The sequence below is a fragment of the Dunckerocampus dactyliophorus genome, chromosome 1 (genome assembly GCF_027744805.1).
Source record: "Dunckerocampus dactyliophorus isolate RoL2022-P2 chromosome 1, RoL_Ddac_1.1, whole genome shotgun sequence".
Lineage (NCBI taxonomy): Eukaryota > Metazoa > Chordata > Actinopteri > Syngnathiformes > Syngnathidae > Dunckerocampus > Dunckerocampus dactyliophorus.
The window spans coordinates 4,150,146-4,175,816 of record NC_072819.1 but is presented as its reverse complement, the minus strand read 5'-3'; the positions used below and the strand labels follow the sequence as shown (position 1 = coordinate 4,175,816).

The following is a 25,671-nucleotide window of genomic DNA, read 5'->3' as shown; positions in this document are numbered from 1 at the left end:
TTCCCCTGAATAACGAAATTGTCCTGTAATTATAAAGAAAATGACGTGTTCCGTAATAAGCTGACAAGGGACGCGCTGTCTTATTATACATTATATACAGTATATCTTCCGATCTGCAGATGTGTGAGGCCTATGTCGCTTTATATTTATCTTTTTTCAATTTATGACAAATGGTCAATAACAATACTTAATACAAACATACCAAACAGAGGTCTACATAATTGTAGTCATGGAGAAATGATTAGACCAGCCTTGCTTCTTCGGCTTCTTTCATTTTAATGCCTGGTGCAACTAAAGGTACATGTATTTGGACAAATATAATGATAACAAAAACAGCTTACAAGCGTTTGGCAGTACACTGCCATAGCTATCGACATAAGAACTTAAGTCATCCACGGCTATTAGGAAAACCATGGATAGATGTTGCTCTTAAATTAAACTCTTATGCTCAAGGGAGAAATACCATTCACCCATCTATCCCAACGTTTTTCAGTGCCGGAAAAAATATTTATACAATCAGGAAAGAATGACTTACAATTTCTCCACTTATCCACTGCACGATGGATATGATATTAATTATTATTATTATCTAAATAAGGGGAAGTGACATATATTTGCACATGCGTCGGGTTGCCTGTGTGTGCAAGATCTGTAACTGCCGCAAAACAGGTCGACTAATGATGTCGCTTGCACACACGTAGTGCAAATGGAGTTGCCTAATGCGTGAAAATAGGTTGTCAATCTGCCGTGTTGTTATCCCACGGCGAAGCTACAAGTGTGGTAGGTGCTCAAAAGACTATTTGTGTGTCTAAGTAGTTTAATTAACATAAAGACATAGTGGGTCCAGCCTTGGTAGCAACAGTATTACAGGAGTCTCCAACTGGTAGCTCGTGAGTAGGCCTGTCGATAATTGTGCTACAAATTATCGTCGATAATCGATGTCATTGTCAACAATTTTTGGGACTATTTTTTTATTATTGTCATGAAAGGTGTAATACGCATTTGAACCACTAGATGGTACTCAAGTATAGTGTACCTGTGTGAGCCACATTAGCTGGACACAGAAGTTGCCTGCATATATTTTGTTTAAAATTTATGCCATATAATCGTAATGAATGGTTGCATTTCTTTTGCAATGTCGCGAGCGACACTGTCTGTAAGCGTGCACCATTTTACACTGTTTTGTTTATATTTCTGACCAAACGACTCCGTAAGCGTTGACTGTCGGGACAAAGGCTCCGCTGCCACTAGGCACCTCCATGGGTCGTTTTTTTTCCTGTTGAGAAAACTGTCCACGTCGGTCATCTGTGTTCATGCGCTCACCTTGGTCATTCTGTTTAAAACCAAAACATTCCCACACTTGGGCTGTCGCCTCTGAAACCATCGCTTCTGTCCCTTAATTCATGTTAGCGTATGCTGTCTCACGAAGCTAACTGCTAACCCTCTGTAGCCACTCACTGGTAGCCCCGCCTCCACAAAGAGGCTGAATGAGACGAGGGCTGACTCTCTTCGTTCATTCCACTATAGGTGGAATGGTACAGGTGACGCATACATGCACATGTTGGTTTATAGAGGGCGTCATAATTATCCACCTGTTTTTTTTAAATTGTTCGATTGATTGATGATTGTGACATGCCTACTCGTGAGCTACCAGACACTTGCCAAATGGTGAATGAATGCTTTTTATTGTAACTGTTGAATTCAGACTTTATGCCTCTATATGCTGACAAACGGCCACATTCCTGACATTGATAGAGTTGTCTGCTCTTTTTTAAACTTTATTCTGACCTTACAACAGTTGTACTTTTCATTGCAGCAAAAATGAGTTCACAGAGACTGCCAAATCAGGCTTACACAAAGTATTGGAAGAGAGTATGACGAGAGACTGAGAGTGCGAAAGGCTGTGGTAGCACAGATATGCACGGAGCATATATATGCCTGTACATATCTTTCAAATCACTGCACACTTACATGGGGCCCAGGAATCATAAGCTCTTTTTAAATACCCGTGTTATAAGGCCCACGCACGGACGTACACTACTGCACGAAATGAAACCAACACCCACAAGTCAACAACTTCATATTCTGTTATTAAACACGATTTAAAAACATGACTTAAAGTGTTGCTCAGGAGCACGCATTTATCTAAGCTAGTGACCATTTCTCGTGTTAATGTTGTTGGTAATGTTTATTACAGATACGAGACAGTAACATTAGACCTTAAATCAGTCACAAATCAGCCAGCTGGATGAAAATCTGAACCATCCGTCAATAAAACCCATCAAATCTGTCACTGTCCGGACTCGCTGCCCTGCCCTTCACAACCACTCACTGTTGTAAGATTGTAGTGGACATTTTTCGAGTTAGCACAAGTTGTAGGGGGAACGTTTTGTGTGTGACACTATACCGGAAAGAGACGGCGGGCTAGTTTTACATATGAGGATTATACCTGCTATAATGTTGAGCAGGTATACAGATTTAACCGACCACTCTGTATGGTTCAGGACGTAGCGGACCAAAGCGAAACAGAACTTTCTCGAACAAAAGAGGAGAGCGAGCTACAACGACAGCTAATGGACGCTGCTTTCAAGAAGCCTCAAGTTGTCTTACACAGAGCAGGTGAGTTTCATTCTCACTGTCACATGTGTATAAGCTTTCCATTTGTTCATTAACCCTGCTCCTAAAAAGCTTTTCTTCGTGAAGGTCCATTTTCTCTATGGGTGAAACGGGGAAAAGCAGACGGACTCGGGCTTGACTTCAACAGTTTGCTGCAAGGTGGCGGCCATTTTGAACAGTGTATCACTACGCACACACAATACATCAGGGACAGTCAGTGCTCTTACTCCGCAAGGGAAAATAGGTCCATACACGACAAAATCTCGTCTCCAGGGTTCTGTCATACTCTGATAAAACAAAGAATTAAACCGAATCCACGATGGCTACAATATGAATTAATGACATATGTAAAATGTGTTATTTAAAAAATCTTTTTTGAAAAGAAGAGGAAAAAACGAGTGTGTATGTGACCATAGCTTTATGCTTGCCCCCCACCCCCCGCCCCGCCCCCGCCTGCTCACTGGAAGTGATGCCAACTGCCTCTGGGTCACGTGGTTGAAACCCAGCCATTTCACTTTAATGTTTGTTTGCAATAAGTTGCTTACTCCATTTTCTTTGTCTCACTCCCATTTCTTCTTTTTTTCATTTTGAAGCTCTACTTAGAACCTCCAACAGTGCAAAATGTAAATTCTTGCAATTTTTCAACTGGTCTTAAAATGTTGATCAAAAGTATATGTGATGTATTCATGTGTAAACCTTTATGCATGTTTCAAATAAACTAAACTAAAAGTTTGACTTTTCTATAGCTTACCTTTGTCTTCTTGTGTCCTACAGACGTCAGTGAAGAACATCTTCCCCCTGAGCAGCAGGAGTGGAGCTCCAGGATGGAACACATGAAAGAGGAAAAGGAGGACCCACAGGCACTCAAGCTTAAAGAGGAGGATAAGGAGCAACAGCCGCCCCACATTAAAGAGGAAGAGGAGGATCATAGCATCAGTCAGGATGGAGAGCATCTTGAAGGACTGGAGGAGTTCCCAGTGATTGGCGTCACTGTGAAGAGTGAAGATGATGAAGCTGAAAGTGAGGAGAAGAGAGAGGTGGAGCCTCCAAGCAGCAGCTCAATGCAACACATGACAACAGAAGCTGATGGAGACCACTGTGGAGGATCACAAGCACACAACCTCTTAGCTCCACTTTCAGATAGTGACGACACGGCGTCACACTCTCCTGACACTGATGATGAAGACTCTGAAGCTGATATGACATGTCACACTGACAACACACGCTGGAAATGTTCTCAATGTGACAAAACTTTTGTTACCAAAGACAATCTGAAACTACACATGAGACAACACACAGGCAAGAGACATCACACAGGAAAGAAACCTTTTGACTGCTCAGTTTGTGGTAAAAGATTCATTGCTAAGTCAATTTTGAAAACGCACATAGTCGTGCACACTGGAGAGAAACCTTTTCCTTGTACAGTGTGTGGTAAAAGATTCTCTCAGCGCTCATATTTGAATGTTCACAGTAGAGTGCACACTGGAGAGAAACCTTTTCCTTGCTCGGTATGTGGTAAGAGGTTCATGGTAAAAGGTGTTTTAAAACAACATACAAGAGTACACACTGGTGAGAAACCATTTCCTTGCACGGTGTGTGGTAAAATATTTTCCGAGCAGTCACATTTGAAAGTCCACACTAGAGTACACACTGGAGAGAAACCTTTCCCATGCACAGTGTGTGGTAAAAAATTTTCGCAGCAGTCATATTTGAAAGTTCACACAAGAGTACACGTTGGAGAGAAACCATTTCCCTGCACAGTGTGTGGTAAAAGATTTTCCCAGCAGTCACATTTGAAAGTCCACACAAGAGTACACACTGGAGAGAAACCTTTCCCTTGCACCGAGTGCGGTAAAAGATTCTATGATCAAAGTCATTTAAAAAGACACGCAAGAATACACACTGGAGAGAAACGTTTTTCCTGTGCGGTTTGTGGTCAGAGATTCTCCAAGAAGATATCTTTGATAGGTCACACAAGAACACACACAATAGAAAACAACCTTTCTTGTTCAGTTTGATCAGCGATTCACAAATAGTACAAACTTACACAAAAAGAATCCACACTTCAACTTTTTTTGAAAGGACGCATCCACTGGATTTCAAAGAACATTATAAGAGAGGTACTAATAAGCAAGAAAGTATTACTATTTTAAAAAATAAAGTTTTAACGTTGCTTATTGACATTATGATGCAGCGTTTGTTGCATCGATCACAGGTACGAACATCCTTCCTTTAGACTTGAGAATTGTACATTTGACCTTCAATTAAAAACGCACACACACAAGGGGGTCGCATGGGTCACACCTGGTGTAAATATATAAAATCAATCAGTTAAAATGATATAATACAGTGACAAGAAACAGTATGTAAACTAGGGAAGCCCCGATCAGGGTTTTATCCTGCCGATTCCGATACCGATGATCCATGAGTGAGATCGGCCAGTACCGATCACATGGATTAATTGTACATTTTTCAATGTATTTATGATTTGTGCTATTGGCCAGGGGTGCTGGCAAATAAGTAATTATTAAAAAATAAACTTTGGTGTGGATTTTTTTTTTTTTGCCTTTATTTTTGTGAAGCGATTTTTGTACAATTTGACACAAACCTGAATTTAATTTGATGCATGCTTTGGAGTAATACGAATACATTGGAAATGAATTGTTCAGTCATTTATTTATATTATCAGAATAAAATAATACAAATAAATATCTTTATTAAATAGAAATCTGTCCTGCTTAAGTTAAAAGAGAATAAATTGAGTGCCCAGGTTGCAGGGCTGTCCAACATTTAAATTGTACACATCTCCACTCCAACAGTGTGGCCATCGTCTTTATGCTATTTTATGGTCATTTGTCATTATATAAAGCTCCCCATCATAATGCTGCACTGTGGGGGTATACTGTATTGCGAAAGTGGCTCAACCAACCCAGGCTTTGTGGTCAAGATGCAGCTCAACAAAACCAACTCAACTGTTAATGAGAAAGCTCAGTTCTTTTAATGTTTGTGACACCATCTTATGCAACTTTTATCATTCTTTTATTGAAAGCCTTTTAACTTTGTCTTTTGTCGGCTGGTTCAATGGGCTATCTGTGAAAAACAAAAACGGTCTTAACAGCATTGTCAAGGTCTGCTCAAAGATTATTGGCCTTGAGTGTAATCTGGAGAGCGCGAGGGACAGATAAGGCCAAGAGAATCATGAGCCAACCAGAGCAAATACTGCCCACAGAATTCCATCCGATGCCCTCAGGGAGTTGTACTTATTTTTGTATATTTTACCGCAGTGTTAAATTGTCTTATAGCAATGGCTGATATGAATGACTTGCTTCATCCATTTTCTGCCGCTTGTCCTCATTAGTTTTGTGGGTGTATGCTGGAGCCTATCCCAGCTGACTTCATACACCCTGGACTGGTCGCCAGCCAATCACAGGGCACATAAAGACAAACAACCATTCACACTCACATTCATATCTATGGACAATTTAGAGTCACCAAGTAACCTAACGTGCATGTTTTTAGAATGCCCAAGCAGAGATTAGCACCCAGGCCTTCCCGATCTCCTGACTCTGTGGCCAACATGCTTCATTTAACTTCATTTTATTGTTTGTCAATCTGTTGTGATTATGGATGGATGAATGTATGGCTGGTAAGCTACAAATTGAATTGCCCCGTGGGGATAAATAAAGTTTTCTGAAACCTGAAACATAAGTCAAGGGTAAATATAATATAATATTTTACAAAAATGTGTACAAAATCCCCAACACCAAGGTGGAAAAGTTGGAATAGGTGATAAGTACGCGGCTTGAACAGTGGCTTGGAATTCCATGATGCCGAACTTCCATCAGGCTGTACTGGAAGGGCAAACAAGAACTACCAATAACGTGTCTCGTGGAGGAATTCAAATGTACAAAAGCAAGACTCGTCACGACCCCGAATTAATCTGAAGATGCGGTCATTCGAACAACAGCCTCTCGGGTGGCAACAGGACGGAAGTGGGCTCCATCTGAAGCTGTTCAGAGAGCAAAGTCTGCTCTTCACTTCAGAGATGTGCTTGGTCAAATCTAACACGGGTAAGCAGGTCTCGGACTACTACCAAAGGTTCAAATAAGTCCAGGTCCACAAAGTACATGTAGACCGGTTGGGCAAACTCCTAATTACCCTCCAGTACCCTTGCAAGGGTGTAGAGCTGGTCCAGTGTTCCGCGACCAGGACGAAAACCACATTGCACCTCCTGTAGCCGAGGTTTGATTAACGGTCGTACCCTTCTCTCTAGCACCCTGGAGTACACTTTCCCAGGGAGGCTGAGGAGTGTGACCCCCCTATAGCTGGAACACACCCTCCGGTCACCCTTCTTGAAAAGGGGGACCACCCACCCAGTCTGCCAATCCAGAGGTACTGATCCCAACTTCCACGCAATGTTGAAGAGACGTGTCAGCCAAGACAGTCCCTCAATATCCAGAGCCTTGAGGAATTCAGGGCGAAACTCGTCCACCCCCAGAGGTTTGACACTGGGGAGCGTTTTGACTACCCCAGATACATCAGCCACGGTGATGGAACTGTCCGCGCTCGTATCCTCAGTCTCTGCTTCCTCTATAGAAGGTATGTCAGTGGGATTGAGAAGGGCCTCAAAGTATTCCTTCCACCGCCCAACTATATCCTCAGTCGAGGTCAGCAGGCCCCCGTCCCCACTGTAAACAGTGTGGACCGGGCACTGCTTCCCCTTTCTGAGGCGCCGGACGGTTTGCCAGAATCACTTCAAGGCCGACCGAAAGACGTGTTCCATTGCCTCACCGAACTCTTCCCACACCCGAGTTTTTGCCTCGACCACCGCCGAAGCCGCGCACCACTTGGCCTGCCGGTACCTATCAGCTGCTTCAGGAGTTCCACAAGCCATCCATGCTCGATAGGACTCCTTCTTCAGCTTGACGACAGCCCTGACCTCTGGTGTCCACCATCGGGTTCGGGGCTTACCGCCACGACAGGCACCGACCACCTTGCGGCCGCAGCTCCGATCGGCTGCCTCAGCAATGGAGGCACGGAATAGAGCCCATTCGGACTCAATATCCTCGTCCTCCCCCGGGATGCAGGCGAAGCTCTGCCGGAGGTGAGAGCTGAAGACTCGACAAACAGGAGACTCTGCCAAACGTTCCCAGCACACCCTGTAAGTGCACATGGCACCAGGCCACCCTAGGCCGTAGGTCTATGATCGAACTTGTAGTCGTATCATCAGACCTGCGTCCGCATATTCTAGGCACACGGGTAAAGAGAGGGGCTAAGCTGTCAACTGATCACCACCTGGTGATGAGTTGGATTAGATGGTGGGGGAGGATGCCGGACAGACCCGCGGGACCCAAACGTGTAAATTACTACTCATTACACTCAAACCTCAATCGGACTGGGTCACTTAACTGTCAGTGTATCAGAACGTGTGATGGAAGAAAGTTGTGTGATAAGTTGAACAAGTAGTCCTAGTTCCAACAAGGGTGGAGGCGGGTCTGGATGTAATGGCTATGTTGGCTAGACTTTGAGAGGCGCTAGATAAAATATTAAAATTCTATTATTTTGATGTGATGGCCAATTTGAAATTAACAAACCAAGAATCAAGTTTATTTGTAGTTGTAAACATAATTGAGGTGTTTTTACTCAGGTTATGCTTTCTGCATCTCTTACAACGTTATATACAAATAATATGCAAAATACACTATTACGTCAGTTTTGCGACTTCTGGGACAGCCAATAGCTGCCTTTGTTACTGTGGCTTTGGCAACAGTGCGGGTAAGTGACGCTGCCGGAGACGAACTATGGCGCATGCGCATACTGTTTTCGAGTAACCTTCGGAGAAAAGCATAACTGACATTTGTTATAACTTATTTCATGTGAACGACAAAGAGATTAAGTGACATTGAGAGACAAGTTTTATTTGTGTCAGGATGAACACGTCTCAGTGAACTTTGAAGCTTCTCAGGCTAGCTTAGTTAGCTAGCTGCTAACAAAGAGACGCGGAAGTTAGCAACGTATCGGTAAGCAGAGATCAGGTGTGAGCGTGAAGTGTTGTGATTGTGTGAAAATGTGTAAAGTACAAACGCTGAGAGCGTTGGTGAATCAGCGACTAAGTGCGGTTGTTGAAGAAATATTTGTCGTGTTGGAAAGAACGATAGCAGAGTACGAGGAGGAACTTTCTCGAACAAAAGAGGAGAACGAGCGACAACGTCAACTACTGGACGCTTTTTTCAGGAAGCCTCAAGTTGTGTTACACAAAACAGGTTAGTTTCATTCTTAACCTCAGGTGTTTAGACGCTTTCTATTTGTTGATTAACACGAATAAAAAGCTTTTCTCGGTCAAGGCCCATTTTCTTTATGTACGTCACATAGCCATCGGATCGATGCTCGCCTGACGACATGGATGTTTTTCAATTGTTGTTTATATTTACAAATGTACGTGTTTAGTTGTGTTTTGTTGTTACATCGTTGATGTTGTATTTATATATGATTAAATGTTCACATTGTGTCCAAAGGATACCAAAATGCACAGTATCGCCCACCGCTATGCTAAAAGACGCCACGTGAGGATGATCCATTGTCGTTAAAATAAAATGCAGTACAGTTACATGGCGTCCGCGCTCCCATAAAGACAGTAAATGAATTTGTTGTATCTTTAACAACAGACGTGCTTGTGACGTGACTTCAAGGAAGTTTGTTTACTGCAAGGCGGCGGCCATGTTGAACAGAGTGCAACACATGTCACTGCGCACACTCAGCGCGTCAGTGATATTACTCCGCAAGAAAAAATACGTCCATACACTACAGAATCCACGGGGTTATTTCTTACCCCGATTAAAACAAAGAAGTAAAGGGAATACATGATGGTTGCAATATAAAGAAATCACACTAATAGAACATCATTACTCAGCAGTGCAGTAAAGGGGGGAAAAGTTAGGAATATTTCAAGGGTCCAAAACGTACGTACTAATTAAAACGTGTGTTGAGAGATTATTTTTCAAATATAGTCATGAAACAAAAGCAGTCACTTTGTTTTTGCCAGTAAAAGTTAAATCCACATTGACCAACCCCCCCAATACTGTATGTCTGCGTGAAATGGTTTGGTTCTGCCTTAGCACACAGACTGGTGCTGGTGCTTGGTAGCAGCCAGGGAGATACAGGCTCTGTCTAATTCGGGGTCTTCAGCCTACTAATCAGCATTTGTGGGCCACATGACATCATCGCGCCGCAGGAAGGCTGTCCAAATTAGAAAGTCTGTGAAGGCTCCTCCATATGCGGCTGACAGATGTGTCCTCTTCCTCCTCCTCCTGCTCCATTGAATGGAAGTCTGCATGCAGACCATACTTCGTGGCCCATCATATCCCAAGATTCTTTGCGCGCATCCACCCAGCCCATAAAGGAAAACTCCACTTTTATAAAAATTTTGCCCATCATCCACAATCCTTAAGTGAAACATGAACACATGTTTCTTTCTCTTTTCTGTTCTCCAGGCCTCAAGTAAAAAATGCTGACAGCAAACGAGCATCTTGTTGAGTCTTCGTGGTGAAATTGAGAGCCACTAGTATCCACTTTTGCGTATGTCCCGTTGCAGTGGCTTGAGGCCTTGTGAGTGACGCTGAGACGAGTGAGGCGTTGTTACTCTGCCAGATAAATATATTTTTGTGTGTTAGCTGCTACAATAACAATATCCCTGTAGCTTGGTTACTACACAGGTCAGTTACGTAAATGGAACACTGTTGGCATTTATTTGAGGGTTTTTTGTTAGGGCTTTAGCATCAAAATAGGTACCCCCCTTGATGTGCATTGTTAGCTAGCTCATACTAACTAGTTTTCTCTTGTTAGAACGCACAGAAAATGGAAAAAAATGTGTTCATGTTTGACGGAAGGATTGTGAATGATGGGCAAAATTCCCCCAAAAAGTGCAGTTTGTGTGTTTGTCACGAGACGAAAACAATAGCACGGGCAGCACAAGGCTTTGACATATTTTTGCCCTTTAGTTAGCTTAGTCAAACAAATACATGCTGTTGTCTAAAAGCATTAGGACACCCCATGAGGTGTCTGTATACTATACGACCCCATGTGCCAGCTGGAGGTGCCTTGCATGCTGTGAAGGACACTGATGAGATCCTCGGAGACATTGTCAGAACATATGCTGGTGCAGGACAATGACTCATGTGACTGAGCAAAGCTGGACTTTTTAAAGCATGTCTTTGTCTTCTTATGGCCTGCAGACGACAGTAAAGAACATCTTCCTCCTGAGCAGCAGGAGTGGAACTCCAGGGTGGAGCAGGGGGAGCCACAGCTACAGCCGCCCCACATTAAAGAGGAACAGGAGGATCACAGCATCAATCAGGAGGGAGAGCATCTTGAAGTACTGGAGGAGTTCCCAGTGATTTGCTTCACTGTGAAGAGTGAAGATGAAGACAAAGGTGAAAGTGAGGAGAAGACAGAGGTGGAGCCTCCAAGCAGCAGCTCAACTCAACACATGACAACAGAAGCTGATGGAGACCACTGTGGAGGATCACAAGCACACAACCTCTTAGCTCCACTATCAGATAGTGACGACACAACGTCACACTCTCCTGACACTGATGATGGAGACTCTGAAGCTGATATGACATGTCACACTGACAATGCATGCTGGAAATGCTCTCAGTGTGACAAAACTTTTGTTAGCAAGGGAAATCTGAAACTACACATGAGACGACACACAGGAGAGAAACCTTTTGCCTGCTCAGTTTGTGGTAAAAGATTTGTCGACAAGTCAAATTTGAAACTACACATGAGCATGCACACTGGAGAGAAACCTTTTCCTTGCACTGTTTGTGGTAAAACATTTTCTCGGCGATCACATTTGAAGGTACATACAAGCGTACACACTGGAGAGAAACCTTTTCCTTGCATGGTGTGTGGTAAAAGATTCTATCGAAAAGGTGATTTAAAGCAACACACAAGAATACACACTGGAGAGAAACCTTTTCCTTGCTCGGTGTGTGGCAAAACATTCTCTCGCCGGTTCCATTTGAAAGTACATACAAGAATACACACTGGAGAGAAACATTTTCTTTGCTCAGTGTGCGGTAAAAGGTTCAGTCAAAAAGGTGATTTAAAGCAACACACAAGAATACACACTGGAGAGAAACCTTTTCCTTGCACAGTGTGTGGTAGAAGTTTCTGTCGGCAGTCACAATTAAAAGTACACACAAGAATACACACGAGAGAAAAGAACTTTGACAGAACACATAAAAATCCACACTGATGAATAACTTTTTTTGAAAGGACGCATCAAGCTGGATTTAAAAAAAAGGAAAGTACAAATAAGCAAGACAGTATTACTCTAAACAGTGGAATTGTGCAAAAGGACCTCTGATGTAACTGATATTATGATGAAATGTGTGGAATATTTGTTTCATCTATTGTCTTTTTTAGACTTGAGAATTGTATATTTGACCCTTAATCAAAGAAACTCACACAAGAGGTTTGCAGGGGTTTGATACCTGGCCAAGGTTGCGTTAGGAAGGGCATCCTGTGTAAAAATCTATACTCAATCAGCTATAACGATATACAGTAGTAAGAAAAAGTATGTGAACATTTTGGCATTTCTACATTTTATGAATAAATGTGTCACAAAATATGATTTGCTCTTCTTGTAAGTCAAGGGTGTTGACAAATAGCATTATTATTATGATTATTATTACTAACTATACTAGAATAATGTTTATGTGAAGCTCAGGGTGGGCTCTGAGTTTGTAATGGAGGTGTGCTGGTCAGAGGTCCCAAGCTGAAACCAAGTTGCCTCTTTGGTTTGTATGTCTCACTTGGCAAAATCTGCACAGGTTCTCGGTTTCAAAGCTTCCCTGAAAACCAGTCAGGCCGTGTGCCCCCAGATTGTCGGCGCACACAGGATACACTGTACGTTTAACATGAGTTTTCCGTTGTGAAGAATGGGTGATTACTTTTGTTCCAGCCAAATTGTTTTATATCACTGATTTTTTCCCAGCAGTGACTGCTGTATTAGATGTACAATGTTTTCATTGTCTTTAAAATCAGTGTACACTTACATGGAGCCAAGGAAACGTGTCTTTTTTACCCGTGTTATGAGTCGCGCACACGCACGTCCACCACTGCATGAAATGAAACCAACACATGCGAGTCAATAACTTGAGACAGATACACGGAGTGAACCCTCTTGTCATCCAGCCTGTTCGTTAGAGAGGAGGAACACAAACACGCATGCGCATGTCAATGTATCGAAAATTAACAAGTTTGTTTTTGTCGTGTGACATTAACTCATAGTGTGACACCTTATTTATTTAAGACGTTATTGGCTGACAGGTTTCATTTTGTGCTGTAGTAGACGTGGGTGCACCTTATAACACGCACGGGCAAAAAAAAAAAAACGTTCACGTTGTTTCCTGTTTCCTGTAAACATGTGTGCGCTAATTTTAAAGCTAATGTGCACATCATTGTATATGTAATACATCAGTTCCAGCAGCAGTACCCAGCATGCATTGCGAGCTCTTTGTATAGTTACGTGTTGTTCGAGGAAAAGGCTTCTTGAGGCGTCATCTGTACTTCTGTGAAGAAAGTGTCGGACGTTTCGCTCCTCATCCGAAGAGCTTCGTCAGCGAACTAATAAGTGCTGGTAGCTTAGGCCTTAAATACCGTAAGAGTGGGCGGAATTGGTGTGCCAACACCCTCCTCCTATTGGTTCGTTACACTAAGCCTGGGCGGAGTAGTGGTATAATCCTATCCTGTTCTTAACACCTCCGATAAAAGGGGAAGTGTCGCTCCCTGAATAGGGTATGAACGACTCTGATCCTGGCTCGTTAGCATCTATTGTTCTGGCTCGGCCCTGGCTTCACCTCATTTGCAAGACTAAGAGCTGTGGGTTTTGGTCTCAGTAACCTGCTGAACACAGGGTCCAAATTAAACCTCAAACCACCATTCCGATTCAATGATGGGTTCTGTTGTTTGACAAAAATGGCTTCCTTTACTCCTCTTTCAAACCATCTGTTTTCTTTGGCCAAAATCTTTACCTCGCTGTCCTGAAAAGAGTGATTGGTAGCTTAGCGCTTAAACGTCGTTAAACATTGTGCCAAAAAGAAGTGTACTTGTCTGGAAAACTAGCACAGGCAGCACAGTGGTGGTGCATGTTTTGACATACTTTTATTTTTTTGTGTGGTCTAGTGGTTAGCATGTTGGCCACACAGCCACAGTCAGGAGATCGGGAAGACCTGGCTTTGAATCTCCCTTGGGCATTTCTGTGTGGAGTTTGCATGTTCTCCCCTTGCGTGCGTGGGTTTTCTCCGGGTACTCCGGTTTCCTCCCACATTCCAAAACCATGCATGTTAGGTTAATTGGTGACTCTAAATTGTCCATAGGTATGAATGTGAGAGTGAATGGTTGTTTGTCTATATGTGCCCTGTGATTGGCTGGCCACCAGTCCAGGGTGTACCTTGTCGCCCAAAGTCAGCTGGGATAGGCTCCAGCATACCCCCGCGACCCTAATGAGGAGAAGCGGCATGAAAATGGATGGATGTGTGCTTTGATGACGTCGCTATTTTGAAATACCTTTTGTACAAATTCTGTGTTTGTGTGTAAACCATGACTTGACACGTATAAACATTAAAAAACAAAGCAGGCTACAGTGAATTTCCGTGCAAAACAGCTTTTAGTGCAAAGATTTCCACACAAGAATATTGTTCATAATAAAGAACAACAAAACTACTCTCTGACTGACTCTCCTCATTTAGACGGCTCTCTGCTCTACGAGGCAGGGGGCATTCATGTGTTTTTCTGTTGTTTTTTGTCCTGACGCACTCCGGTGAAGGCAGCGTGGCGTGATACATTTGCATATCTAATAAGCACAGCTTCCGCACGAAACGGGAGGGGGGGTGGGGGGGTTAACGAGCCGTTCAGAAGAACCGGTTCGTTCGTGAACGCCACAACATTAATCCTCAGAGGCGTTGTCAGAACATGTCCTGGTGCGGGACAATGCCTCAAGTGACGGACTTTTCTTCTTGTGGCCTGCAGACGACAGTGAAGAACATCTTCCCCCTGAGCAGCAGGAGTGGAACTCCAGGATGGAGCAGGAGGAGCCACAGCCCTTTCACGTGAAAAAGGAAGAGGAGGCTCACAGTAAAAATGGGCATATTTCAGACATAGTTGCTAAACTATGATTAATCTGATTAAAATGTTTAACCATCTGACAGTCATGTGGAGGGTCCCAATGACTAGGTTTGCGTTGGGCCGCCAAATGACGAAATCCGCCTCTGATTGACAGCCCTAGAATAAATATAAAACTATATTATGAGCGCCGGTGTGCACATAAACTGCTTGTTGCATTGGACACATGCACACTGGACGGATGCATTCAGTACTGGGGGTGGTCGAGGTCTCTCAGTGATGATGAGGTCTCAAGGGTTTTGTGAGTCGTGTATATTGAACACAGGATGTGAACAAATCCACAAATGCATTTGTGATGGCTGTGAAATGGAGAAAGGATAGGCTTGAATAAACTCGGCTTCTTCCTGCTTCTTTTTGGACATGTTGAACTGTGAATATGTAATGTAATGTAATGTATTTCAATGTAAACTTGTTTACATGTTTGGAATAAACAAAACTAAAAGTTCAACTTTTCTAAAGCATGTCTTTGTCTTCTTGTGCAACAGGAGTGGAACTCCACGATGGAACACATTAAAGAGGAAGAGGAGGATGTGGATCCTCAGCCCACCCCATATTAAAGAGGAAAAGGAGGAGCCACAGCCCCAACACATTAAAGACACAGGAGACACATAGGAGAGAAACCTTATATCTGCTTAGTTTGTGGCAAAAGATTCTCTCAGCAGTCACATTTGAGAAAGCTTTTCCTTGCACGGTGTGGTAAAAGATTCTGTCAAACAAGTAATTTAAAAAAGCAAACACGAATACACACTGGAGAGAAACCTTTTCCTTGCATGGTTTGGGGTTTAAGAGTCCATCAAAAAGGTGATTTCAAAACACACACAATAATACACACTGGAGAGAAACCTTTTCTTTGCATGATGTGCGGTAAAAGATTCTCTCAACCACATTTGAAGGGACACAAGAATACACCTTGAAGAGAAACCTTTTCCTTGCACAGTGTGGTAAACGTTTCTCTAAGACGACATATTTGATTGGACACAGAACTCACACTAGAGAAAAAAGCTTTTCTTGTTCAAAGTGTGGATTCACAAATAGTGACCCAATTTGCTGAACACGTGATAATCCACACTGGGGAACAACTTAAAAAATCTTTTAAAATAAAAAGCATGTGTGGTTTTGTGAAGATGTTTTTCATAAAATGTGATCTGTTCTTCATCTAAGTCAAGGGTACTGACAAATAGCGTGTTTTTATTATTATTACAAACTATGTTAGAACAATGTTAATCTGAAGCTCAGGTTGGTCTCTCAGTCCATTTGTGGTCAGTGGTTCTAAACTAAATCCATCTTTGGTTCGTGTGACTCACTTGGCAAAATCTGCAGAGGTTGTCAGCTTGAAAGCTTTGCTGAAAACCAGCTGGACCATGTGCCCCCAGATTGCTGGCACATACACAATACACTGTACCTTTAAGATGAGTTTGCTGTTGTTAAAGAATGGGTGAATGCCTTTTTCCTAGCCAAATTGTTTTATATCACTGCTTTTTCCCAGCAATGCCAGCTGGATGAGATGTACAGTGTGTGCATTATATTTAAAATCAGCGCATGGAGCCCGGGAAACAAGTTATGTCTTTTTTAATGGCCGTGATATAAGGCTCCACCCAGATCTGAAAATATTTTATCTGGAATCTGGAAGTTATTGTGATTTCCTTAGAAGGACCTAAGCCAATTTATTTTGAGGGTGTCATTTAGGCTGCCATATTTAGTAGCCTGGAATTATCCACCAGGAAATTGTTTAATTCAGTTACCTTGTCTAATATAGTATGTTTTTGGTTTCTATATAAAGTCAAAATTTAGCAGGCTACTTGTAGTAAATTCCCAAATTTTTGGTTTATATTTAGTCCAGGCACTGTTCAGAGCGGACTTCGTGTTTCTTTTACGCCAGGCACCTTTCTGGGCAGCTAGGGGTCCTTCGTAGGAGAGCAGATTCATTCGGGCAGTTGTTGGAATGCTCGTAAGTGTCTGTCTGTCAGCGTTGTTGATAAAAGGTGGGTTGGGTTTCATTCTTACCCTGTCATGTTTATCAGCGTTGTATTTGTTCATTAGAGCTACTCATGAAACGCTTTTCTCCGCGTAGGTCTTTATGTACTTCACGTAGCCGTGGTATTGATAACGAGGGCTCGTGTCAGTGTCGGATCGATACTCGCAGTTTCATGTTTCAAATAAACTAATGTAAAAGTTAAACTTTTCGAAAGCATATCCAGGGTTTCGCCTAGGATCTTTAAGCTGTGACGGTGGGCTGCATGGGAGGCGGTCCTGCGTCGCTGTGGCAGCGATTTTTTTTAATTTAAATATTTAAAATTACTGTTGGCAATAATGTCAACACTAGGGTCGTTTTCACAGGCTGAGCAAGAAACGAATGAATTAACTTTAAATACCTTCCTATTGGTCTTTTCTTCCTTTCCTTATCTGCCAAGTGCCACCACGGCAGACTAGCGATTCCGGTGCATGTTTTTCAAAATAAAGTGTAGTGGAACATTTTTATGATATTTGAAATTTGACTTCAAACTAATTGTGTGAATAATAGGCTATACATGTGTCTATATACTGTAGTACAGGAGTGCTCACACTTTTTCTTTACTTTTAAAAGTGCCAAAGTGCTACCTCCTATTATGAACTTTGAGGATGTATATATTTGTTATATCTATAAATATGAGTACTGTATTTATGTACATTGCACATGTACATGTTTCAGATAATCAAACACATTTAAACATTCGTCAATGACAACACAAAAATGCAGTTTTTAAATAAAACTTTTTATTAAGGGAGAAAAATAATCCAAAGCTACATGGCCCTGTGTGAAAAAGTGATTTCCCCCTAAACCTAATAACTGGTTGGGCCCCCCTTAGCAGCAACAACTGCAATCAAGTGTTTGTGATAACTTGCAATGAGTCTCTTACAGCGCTGTGGAGGAATTTTGGCCCACTCATCTTTGTAGAATTGTTGTCATTCAGCCACATTGGAGGGTTTTCCAGCATGAAGCGCCTTTAAAAGGTCATGCCACATCATCTCAATAGGATTCAGGTCAGGACTTTGACTAGGCCACTCCAGTGTCTTCATTTTGTTTTTCTTCATCCATTCAGAGGTGGACTTGCTGGTGTGTTTTGGATCATTGTCCTGCTGCAGAACACAAGTTGGTTTCAGCTTGAGGTCACAAACATTCTCCTTCAGGATTGTTTGGTAGACTGAAATCACATCAAGACTTCCAGGTCTTGAAGCAGCAAAACAGCCCCAGACCATCGCACTACCACCACCATATTTTACTGTTGGTATGATGGTCTTTTTCTGAAATGCGGTGTAACCTGTATACCAGATGTAACACACACCTTCCAAAAAGTTCCGCTTTTTTCTGATCAGACCAAAGAGTATTTTCCCAAAGGTCTTAGGGATCATCAAGATGTTTTCTGGCAAAATTGAGATGAGCCTTAATGATCATTTTATTCAGCTGTGGTTTTGGTCTTGGAACTCTGCCAAGCAGGCCGTTTTTACCCAGTGTCTTTCTTATGGTGGAGTCATGAACACTGACACTAACTGAGGCAAGTGAGGCCTGCAGTTCTTTGGATGTTGTTGTGGGGTCTTTTGTGACCTCTTGGATGAGTTGTTGCTGCGCTCCATTCCATTCCATTTTCCTCCGCTTATCCGGGTCGCGGGGGCAGCAGTCTTAGTAGGGAAGCCCAGACTTCCCGGTCCCCAACCACCTCCTCCAGCTCCACCGGGAGGACACCAAGGTGTTCCCAGGCCAGCTGTGAGACATAATCCCTCCAGCGTGTCCTAGGTCTTCCCCGGGGCCTTCTCCCGGCTGGGCATGCCCGGAACACCTCACCAGGGACGCGTCCGGGAGGCATCCGGACTAGATGCCCGAGCCACCTCAGCTGGCTCCACTCGATGTGAAGGAACAGCGGCTCTACTCTGAGCTCCTCCCGGGTGACCGAGCTCCTCAACCTATCTCTTAGGGTGAGTCCAGCTACCCTACGAAGAAAACTCATTTCAGCCGCTTGTTTCCGCGATGTGTTCCGCGACCGGGACGAAAACCACATTGCACCTCCTGTAGCCGAGGTTCGATTAACGGTCGTACCCTTCTCTCCAGCACCCTGGAATAGAATTTTCCAGGGAGGCTGAGGAGTGTGATCCCCCTATAGTTGGAACACACCCTCCGGTCACCCTTCTTGAAAAGGGGGACCACCCACCCAGTCTGCCAATCCAGAGGTACTGATCTTGACTTCAACGCAATGTTGAAGAGACGTGTCTTTCAAGACAGTCCCTCAACATCCAGAGCCTTGAGGAATTCAGGGCGAAACTCGTCCACCCCCGGAGATTTGCCACTGGGGAGCGTTTTGACTACCCCAGATACCTCAGCCACGGTGATGGAACTGTCCGCGTTCGTGTCCTCAGCCTCTGCTTCCTCTATGGAAGGTATGTCAGTGGGATTGAGAAGGGCCTCAAAGTATTCCTTCCACCGCCCAACTATATCCTCAGTCGAGGTCAGCAGGCCCCCGTCCCCACTGTAAACAGTGTGGACCGGGCACTGCTTCCCCTTTCTGAGGCGCCGGACGGTTTGCCAGAACCTCTTCGAGGCCGACCGAAAGTTGTGTTCCATGGCCTCACCAAAATCCTCCCACACCCGAGTTTTTGCCTCGACCACTGCCGAAGCCGTGTGGCGCTTGGCCTGCCGGTACCTATCAGCTGCTTCAGGAGTCCCACAAGTCATCCATGCTCGGTAGGACTCCTTCTTCAGCTGGCAGCCCTGACCTTTGGTGTCCACCATCGGGTTCGGGGCTTGCCGCCACGACTGGCACCGACCACCTTGCGGCCGCAGCTCCGATCAGCTGACTTAGCAATGGAGGCACGGAATAGAACCCATTCGGACTCAATATCCTCGTCCTCCCCCCGGTCGCTGCACTCTTGGGGTCATTTTGGTTGGCCCTCCACTCCTGTGAAGGTTCACCATTGTCCAGTGTTTCACCATTTGTGGATAGTGGCTCTCATTGTGGTTTGCTGGAGTCCCAAAGTTGGTTCTGTTGTATTTCATAATATTGACTAATATTTACATTTGTTTGATGAACCCTGATGTCTTTGTCTTCTTGTGACCTGCAGACATCTGTGAAGAACATCTTACCCCTGACCAGCAGGATTGGAACTCCAGGATGGAACACGTTAAAGAGGAAGAGGAGGATGGGGATCCACAATCCCCCAACATTAAAGAGGAAGAGGAGGAGCCACAGCCACCCCACATTAAAGAGGTAGCGAGTGAGCCCAAGCCTCCTTACATTAAAGAGGAACAGGAGGAGCCACAGGCACCACACATTAAAGAGGTAGAGAGTGAGCCCCAGCCTCCTTACATTAAAGAGGAAGAGGAGGAGCCACAGGCACTCAAGCTTAAAGAGGAAGATAAGGAGCAACAGCCGCCCCACATTAAAGCGGAAGAGGAGGATCACAGCATCAGTCAGGAGGGAGATCATCTTGAAGGATTGGAGGTGTTCCCAGTGATTGGTGTCACTGTGAAGAGTGAAGATGATGAAGGTGAAAGTGAGGAGGAGAGAGAGGTGGAGCCTCCAAGCAGCAGCTCAACTCAACACATGACAACAGAAGCTGATGGAGACCACTGTGGAGGATCACAAGCACACAACCTCTTAGCTCCACTATCAGATAGTGACGACACAACGTCACACTCTCCTGACACTGATGATGAAGACTCTGAAGCTGATATGACATGTCACACTGACAACACACGCTGGAAATGCTCTCAATGTGACAAAACTTTTGTTAACAAGGGAAATCTGAAAAGACACAGGAGACTTCACACAGGAGAGAAACCTTTCACCTGCTCAGTTTGTGGCGAAACATTCTTTTTGCAGTCAAATTTGAAAGAACACACAAGAATACACACCGGAGAGAAACCTTTTCCTTGCACGGTTTGTGGGAAAAGATTTTCTCGGCGGTCAAATTTGAACGTACACACAAAAACACACACTGGAAAGAAAGCTTTTCCTTGCACAGTGTGTGGTAAAACATTCTCTCGGCGGTCAAATTTAAGCGTACACACAAAAACACACACTGGTGAGAAAGTTTTTCCTTGCACGGTGTGTGGTAGAAGATTCTCTCGGCGGTCACATGTGAAAGAACACACTAAAATACACACCGGAGAGAAACCTTTTCCTTGTACGATGTGTGGTAAAAGATTCTCTCAAACAAGTGATTTAAAAATACACACAAGAATACACACTGGAGAGAAACCTTTTCCATGCATGGTTTGTGGTAAAAAATTCTCTCAGACAAGCGAGTTAAAAAGACACACAAGAATACACACTGGAGAGAAACCATTTCCTTGCACGGTGTGTGGTAAAAGATTTTCTCGGCAGTCAAAACTGAACGTACACACAAGAATACACACTGGAGAGAAACCATTTCCTTGCTCGGTGTGTAGTAAGAGATTCTCTCGGCAGTCACATATGAAAAGACACACAAAAATACACACTGGAGAGAAACCTTTACCTTGCACGGTGTGTGGTAAAAGATTCTCTCAAACAAGTGAGCTAAAAAGACACACAAGAATACACACTGAAGAGAAACCTTTTCCTTGCGCAGAGAGTGGGGTAAAAAATTCTGTCAGCGGTCAAATTTGAATGTACATACAAAACACACTGGAGAGAAACAGTTTCCTTTCACGGTGTGTGGGAAAAGTGTCAATCAAAAAAGTGATTTAAAAAAACAAGACTGCACACTGAAGAGAAACCTTTTCTTTGTACAGTGTGTGGTAAAAGGTCAGCATCCAGCTGGATATCAAAAGCACACAGTGGGGTTATACTGCAAAGTGGGGAAGTGGGTTAGCGAGCTGTGTTGACTGTAAAGCTGGGCTTGCCTGTTCAGCGAAGGTCGCTCTCTTTAAAAGCGGCTGTATCACCATGGTGCCTTAGGCTAAACTCATAAAGGTTATGTCCAGACTTTCAGCTTAAAATGGACTAATATGGTAGATATGCTCACTTTTTGAGTCGAGCGTCAGGAATAAAGTGCAATATGAAATATTAATAAGGCCAACGTTAGCAGATGTGTATGTCACAGCAGTCCTTGTCTAAGTACTCATCCTGATGGTCATTTTATATTACAATATTTGGAGGAATTTGCACTCTGAGGCGACAACTGCAATAAAAAATTAAAGCTGCAAACAGCGTTTAACGGGCCCTCGCACCCCATGCAAGTTGGCGGGCACGCGGACACAGAACTTGACGCCAGTATCCCTGGTTTGAAAAAAATTGGGTTGTCTTCAGCATAATTTTAACTTGCATAATATTTACCCAGCAGGGGGCACCATCTGAGCTGATGTATACACACCTGTATGACCTCTCCCACCATAAAAAAATCATATAATTTTCGGCCCGCACAGTGGCCAACTGGTTAAAATGTTGGCCACACTAGGTTTGATTTCCTGCTTGGGCATTTTTGTGTGGAGTTTGCATGTTCTCCCCGTGCGTGCTTGGGTTTTCTCCGTGTACTCCGGTTTCCTCCCACATTCCAAAAACATGCATGTTAGGTTAATTAGTGACTCTAAATTGTCCATAGGTGTGAATGTGAGTGTGAATGATGGCCCTGCGATTGGCTGGCGACCAGTCCAGAGTGTACCCTGCCACTTGCTCATAAGTCAGCTGGGATAGGCTCCAGCATACCCCCGAGATCCTGATGATGATAAGCGGCACAGAAAATAGTTGGATGGATATAATTTTTGACTAGGAGGGGGCAACACTGGTGTCAAGGTGGCCATGTGGTCATGTCATGTCACAGTCCACCATTAAAACCTTTGGGACGATCGGACCATGTTATACATTTCCACCAGTTGGTGGCACCATTGGGGTCAATATAAAAATCTAGTCATGATTAGATCCTAACCCTTAATCCTCGTGTTTTGAAGGAGATCTGATGAAATGAAGTGAAGTTATGACTGATGGTTTATGGTGAGGAGCAGTCTTCGCCGCCAGACTCCACCCACTATTGGCGGCAACAGTGTTGCTTCTTGGCAATGATCATCTTTTTGAACTCCTGATAATGCACCATAATAATACTCTTGAAAAAAATCAAGTTGTGCCCAAGAACCGCTTCTAACATTGCTAATTGACATGATGAATTGTTTGCCATGTTTGTTTCATTTTTCACTGTCGTGCAGTACTGAGGAACAACACAACACAAAAGACTGCAGTTTGAGGGTGAAGTGGGCTCCGCTTGTTTATTGAATCGCAATTAAATAGAATTTTGAATGGTAACAGTGACATGGATTGCCGGGCTTTTAGGCACAAGTAAGGTACACAATTAAAGAATTTGAAAAGCAATGTGTATAAGCGTCTGTCATAGACCCATCAGGTTCAGTTGACCTCTTCTTAAGTGCAATTGGAGGTCACAGAAATATTTGTTGTACAATATATTTCCCAGTTTTGGGAGCATGTTTATACAGATGTTGCACAGAGCAGTGGCCTGGACTATCAAGCAGGATTTCTCCTTATCCTGGATCAGTTTGCTATGAATCTCAGAGATTGAGATTTATCAGCCTGGAAAAGGTTCTAGAATCATTTCTAAAGCTTTGGGACTCCAGCGAACCACAGTGAGAGCCATTATCCACAAATGATTCGAACATGGAACAGTGGTGAACCTTCCCAGGAGTGGCCGGCCATCAAATGACCCCAAGAGCGCAATGGCGACTCATTAGGGAGGTCACAAAAGACCCCAAAACAACATCCAAAGAACTGCAGGCCTCACTTGCCTCAATTAAGGTCAGTGTTCATGACTCCACCATAAGAAAGACACTGGGCAAAAACGGCAGAGTTCCAAGACCAAAACCACTGCTGAACAAAAAGAACATTAAGGCTCGTCTAAAATTTTGCAAGAAAACGTCTTGATGGTCCCCAAGACCTTTGGAAAAATACTCTGTGGTCTGACGAGACAAACGTTTAAGATTTTGGAAGGTGTGTGTCCCATTACATCTCATGTAAAAGTAACGCTGCATTTCAGAAAAAGACCATCATACCAACAGTAAAATATGGTGGTGGTAGTGTGATGGTCTGGGGCTGTTTTGCTGCTTCAAGACCTGGAAGACTTGCTGTGAGAAATGGAACCATGAATTCTGCTGTGTACCAAAAAATCCTGAAGGAAAATATCTGTTTGTGACCTCAAGCTGAAATCAAATTGGGTTCTGCAGCAGGACAACGATCCAAAACACACCAAAAAGTCCACCTCTGAAAGGCTGAAGAAAAACAAAATGAAGACTTTGGAGTGGCCTAGTCAAAGTCCTGACCTGAATCCTATTGAGATGCTGTGGCATGACCTTAAAAAGGCGCTTCATGACGGAAAACCCTCCAATGTGGCTGAATGACAACAATTGTGCAAAGGTGAGTGGGCCAAAATTCCTCCGCAGCGCTGTAAGAGACTCATTGCAAGTTATCACAAACGCTTGATTGCAGTTGTTGCTGCTAAGGGTGGCCCAACCAGTTATTACGTTTAGGGGGCAATCACTGTTTCATGTTTTCACCATTTATGGGTAATGGCTCTCACTGTGGTTTGCTGGAGTCCCAAAGCTTTAGAAATGATTTTATAACCTTTCCCAGACTGATTGACCTCAACATCAGTTATGTTCTAACAGTGGGGGCAATCACTTTTTTACACAGGGCCATGGAGGTCCATTATTAATCAAAAGTTTCCTTTAAAAACTCCATTCCATGTTCAGTTGTGTTGTCATTGACTAATATTTACATATGTTTGATGATCTGAAACATTTAAGTGTGACAAACATGCAACAAAATAACAAATCAGGAAGGGGGCAAACACTTTTCCACACCACTGTACATACACACAAACATCTACACGAACATAAACATCTACTTTCCAGAAAATAAATTTCTAGAAAGGAATAATGCCAGAACAGGCTGTTGTAGAAAATTAAAAAGGCATATAAAGAAATTGAATATACTGCACATACTTAAAAAAGTAATAATGATCAAATACTGTAAATTATATTTTTTATAAAAGGTAATCAATGGGTTTTTAATGAGGTTGTGAGCATTAATTGTGTGAAATATTTCTTGTTTTTTTGTTCTTTGTGAAAGGTGGGGTAAGATGGTATAAGATGACATTTGTGAATGAAAAATTTACCCAAAAATAATTATTACATATTAAGACACTTCATCTTTCTTTTCTTCCTCCAGAGTACCAAAAATAATATCATTTACAAAAAAACTTGCTGGTGGAAGTTTTATGGGTACATTTTTAATGTCAAAATAACACCTAAATAAAAGGCTAATTCCACCCAGAACCAATTTATTTTGAAGGTGCCATGTAGCTTGCAATTCTCCGTCATCAAATTGTTTCAGGAAACTACCTTATTTAATATAGTGTGCTTTTTTGTTTGCAGGTAAAGTCTAAATTCAGCATGTTGAAATTAGAAGTCTACTTGTAGTAAAAATTATAGGTTGACATCTGGTGCGGGCACTGTTCAGGGTGAACTTCGTGTTTCTTTTACGTCAGGCACCTTACTGGGCATGTAGGGGTCCTTCGTAGGACCACAGATCTACCAGCTGTCTGTTGTTGAAGTGCTCGTTAACGTCTGTCTGCGTCGGTGATATAAGGTGGGTTGGGTTTTATTCTTGCTCATGTTTTTATGCTTTATATTTGCTCATTAACACGACTCATAAAAAGCTTTTCTCCGCAAAGAGCCATTTTCTTTATGCACTCCACATAGCCATCGTATCGACATCAAGGGCTCGTGTCAGTGTGGGATCCATACTCGCAGTTTCATGTTTCAAATACTAAAGTAAAAGCTGAACTTTTATAAAGTATATCCAGGGTTTCCCTAGGGTGTTTTTTTCAAGTTGGGGTGCATGGGAGGCGGAC

At 43.2% G+C, this 25,671-nt stretch overlaps 2 protein-coding genes across 2 annotated transcripts; both read left to right on the top strand.

Moving 5' to 3' along the window:
- The first annotated feature begins 2,393 nt into the window (after positions 1–2,393).
- LOC129194208 (zinc finger protein 665-like) lies at positions 2,394–13,145 on the top strand. Its single transcript, XM_054799252.1, has 4 exons — positions 2,394–2,619; positions 3,391–4,628; positions 8,627–8,879; positions 10,848–13,145. Exons 1-4 carry the CDS (start codon positions 2,496–2,498, stop codon positions 11,873–11,875), a joined length of 2,643 nt encoding a protein of 880 aa, XP_054655227.1. The 5' UTR covers positions 2,394–2,495; the 3' UTR covers positions 11,876–13,145.
- A 3,555-nt stretch (positions 13,146–16,700) lies between these two features.
- On the top strand, positions 16,701–21,561 carry LOC129176592 (zinc finger protein OZF-like). Its single transcript, XM_054766790.1, has 2 exons — positions 16,701–16,787; positions 19,897–21,561. The coding sequence occupies exons 1-2, from the start codon at positions 16,748–16,750 to the stop codon at positions 21,423–21,425; spliced, it is 1,569 nt and encodes a 522-aa protein (XP_054622765.1). The 5' UTR covers positions 16,701–16,747; the 3' UTR covers positions 21,426–21,561.
- Positions 21,562–25,671: the final 4,110 nt, after the last annotated feature.

Coding starts and splice junctions, on each gene's coding strand:
- LOC129194208 (XM_054799252.1), top strand. CDS start 2,496: ATGGTTCAGGACGTAGCGGACCAAAGCGAAACAGAACTTTCTCGAACA. Junction 4,629..8,626: donor AAAACAACCTTTCTTGTTCA/GTTTGATCAGCG, acceptor CGCGGAAGTTAG/CAACGTATCGGTAAGCAGAG. Junction 8,880..10,847: donor AGTTGTGTTACACAAAACAG/GTTAGTTTCATT, acceptor TATGGCCTGCAG/ACGACAGTAAAGAACATCTT.
- LOC129176592 (XM_054766790.1), top strand. CDS start 16,748: ATGCTCGTAAGTGTCTGTCTGTCAGCGTTGTTGATAAAAG. Junction 16,788..19,896: donor GTCAGCGTTGTTGATAAAAG/GTGGGTTGGGTT, acceptor TGTGACCTGCAG/ACATCTGTGAAGAACATCTT.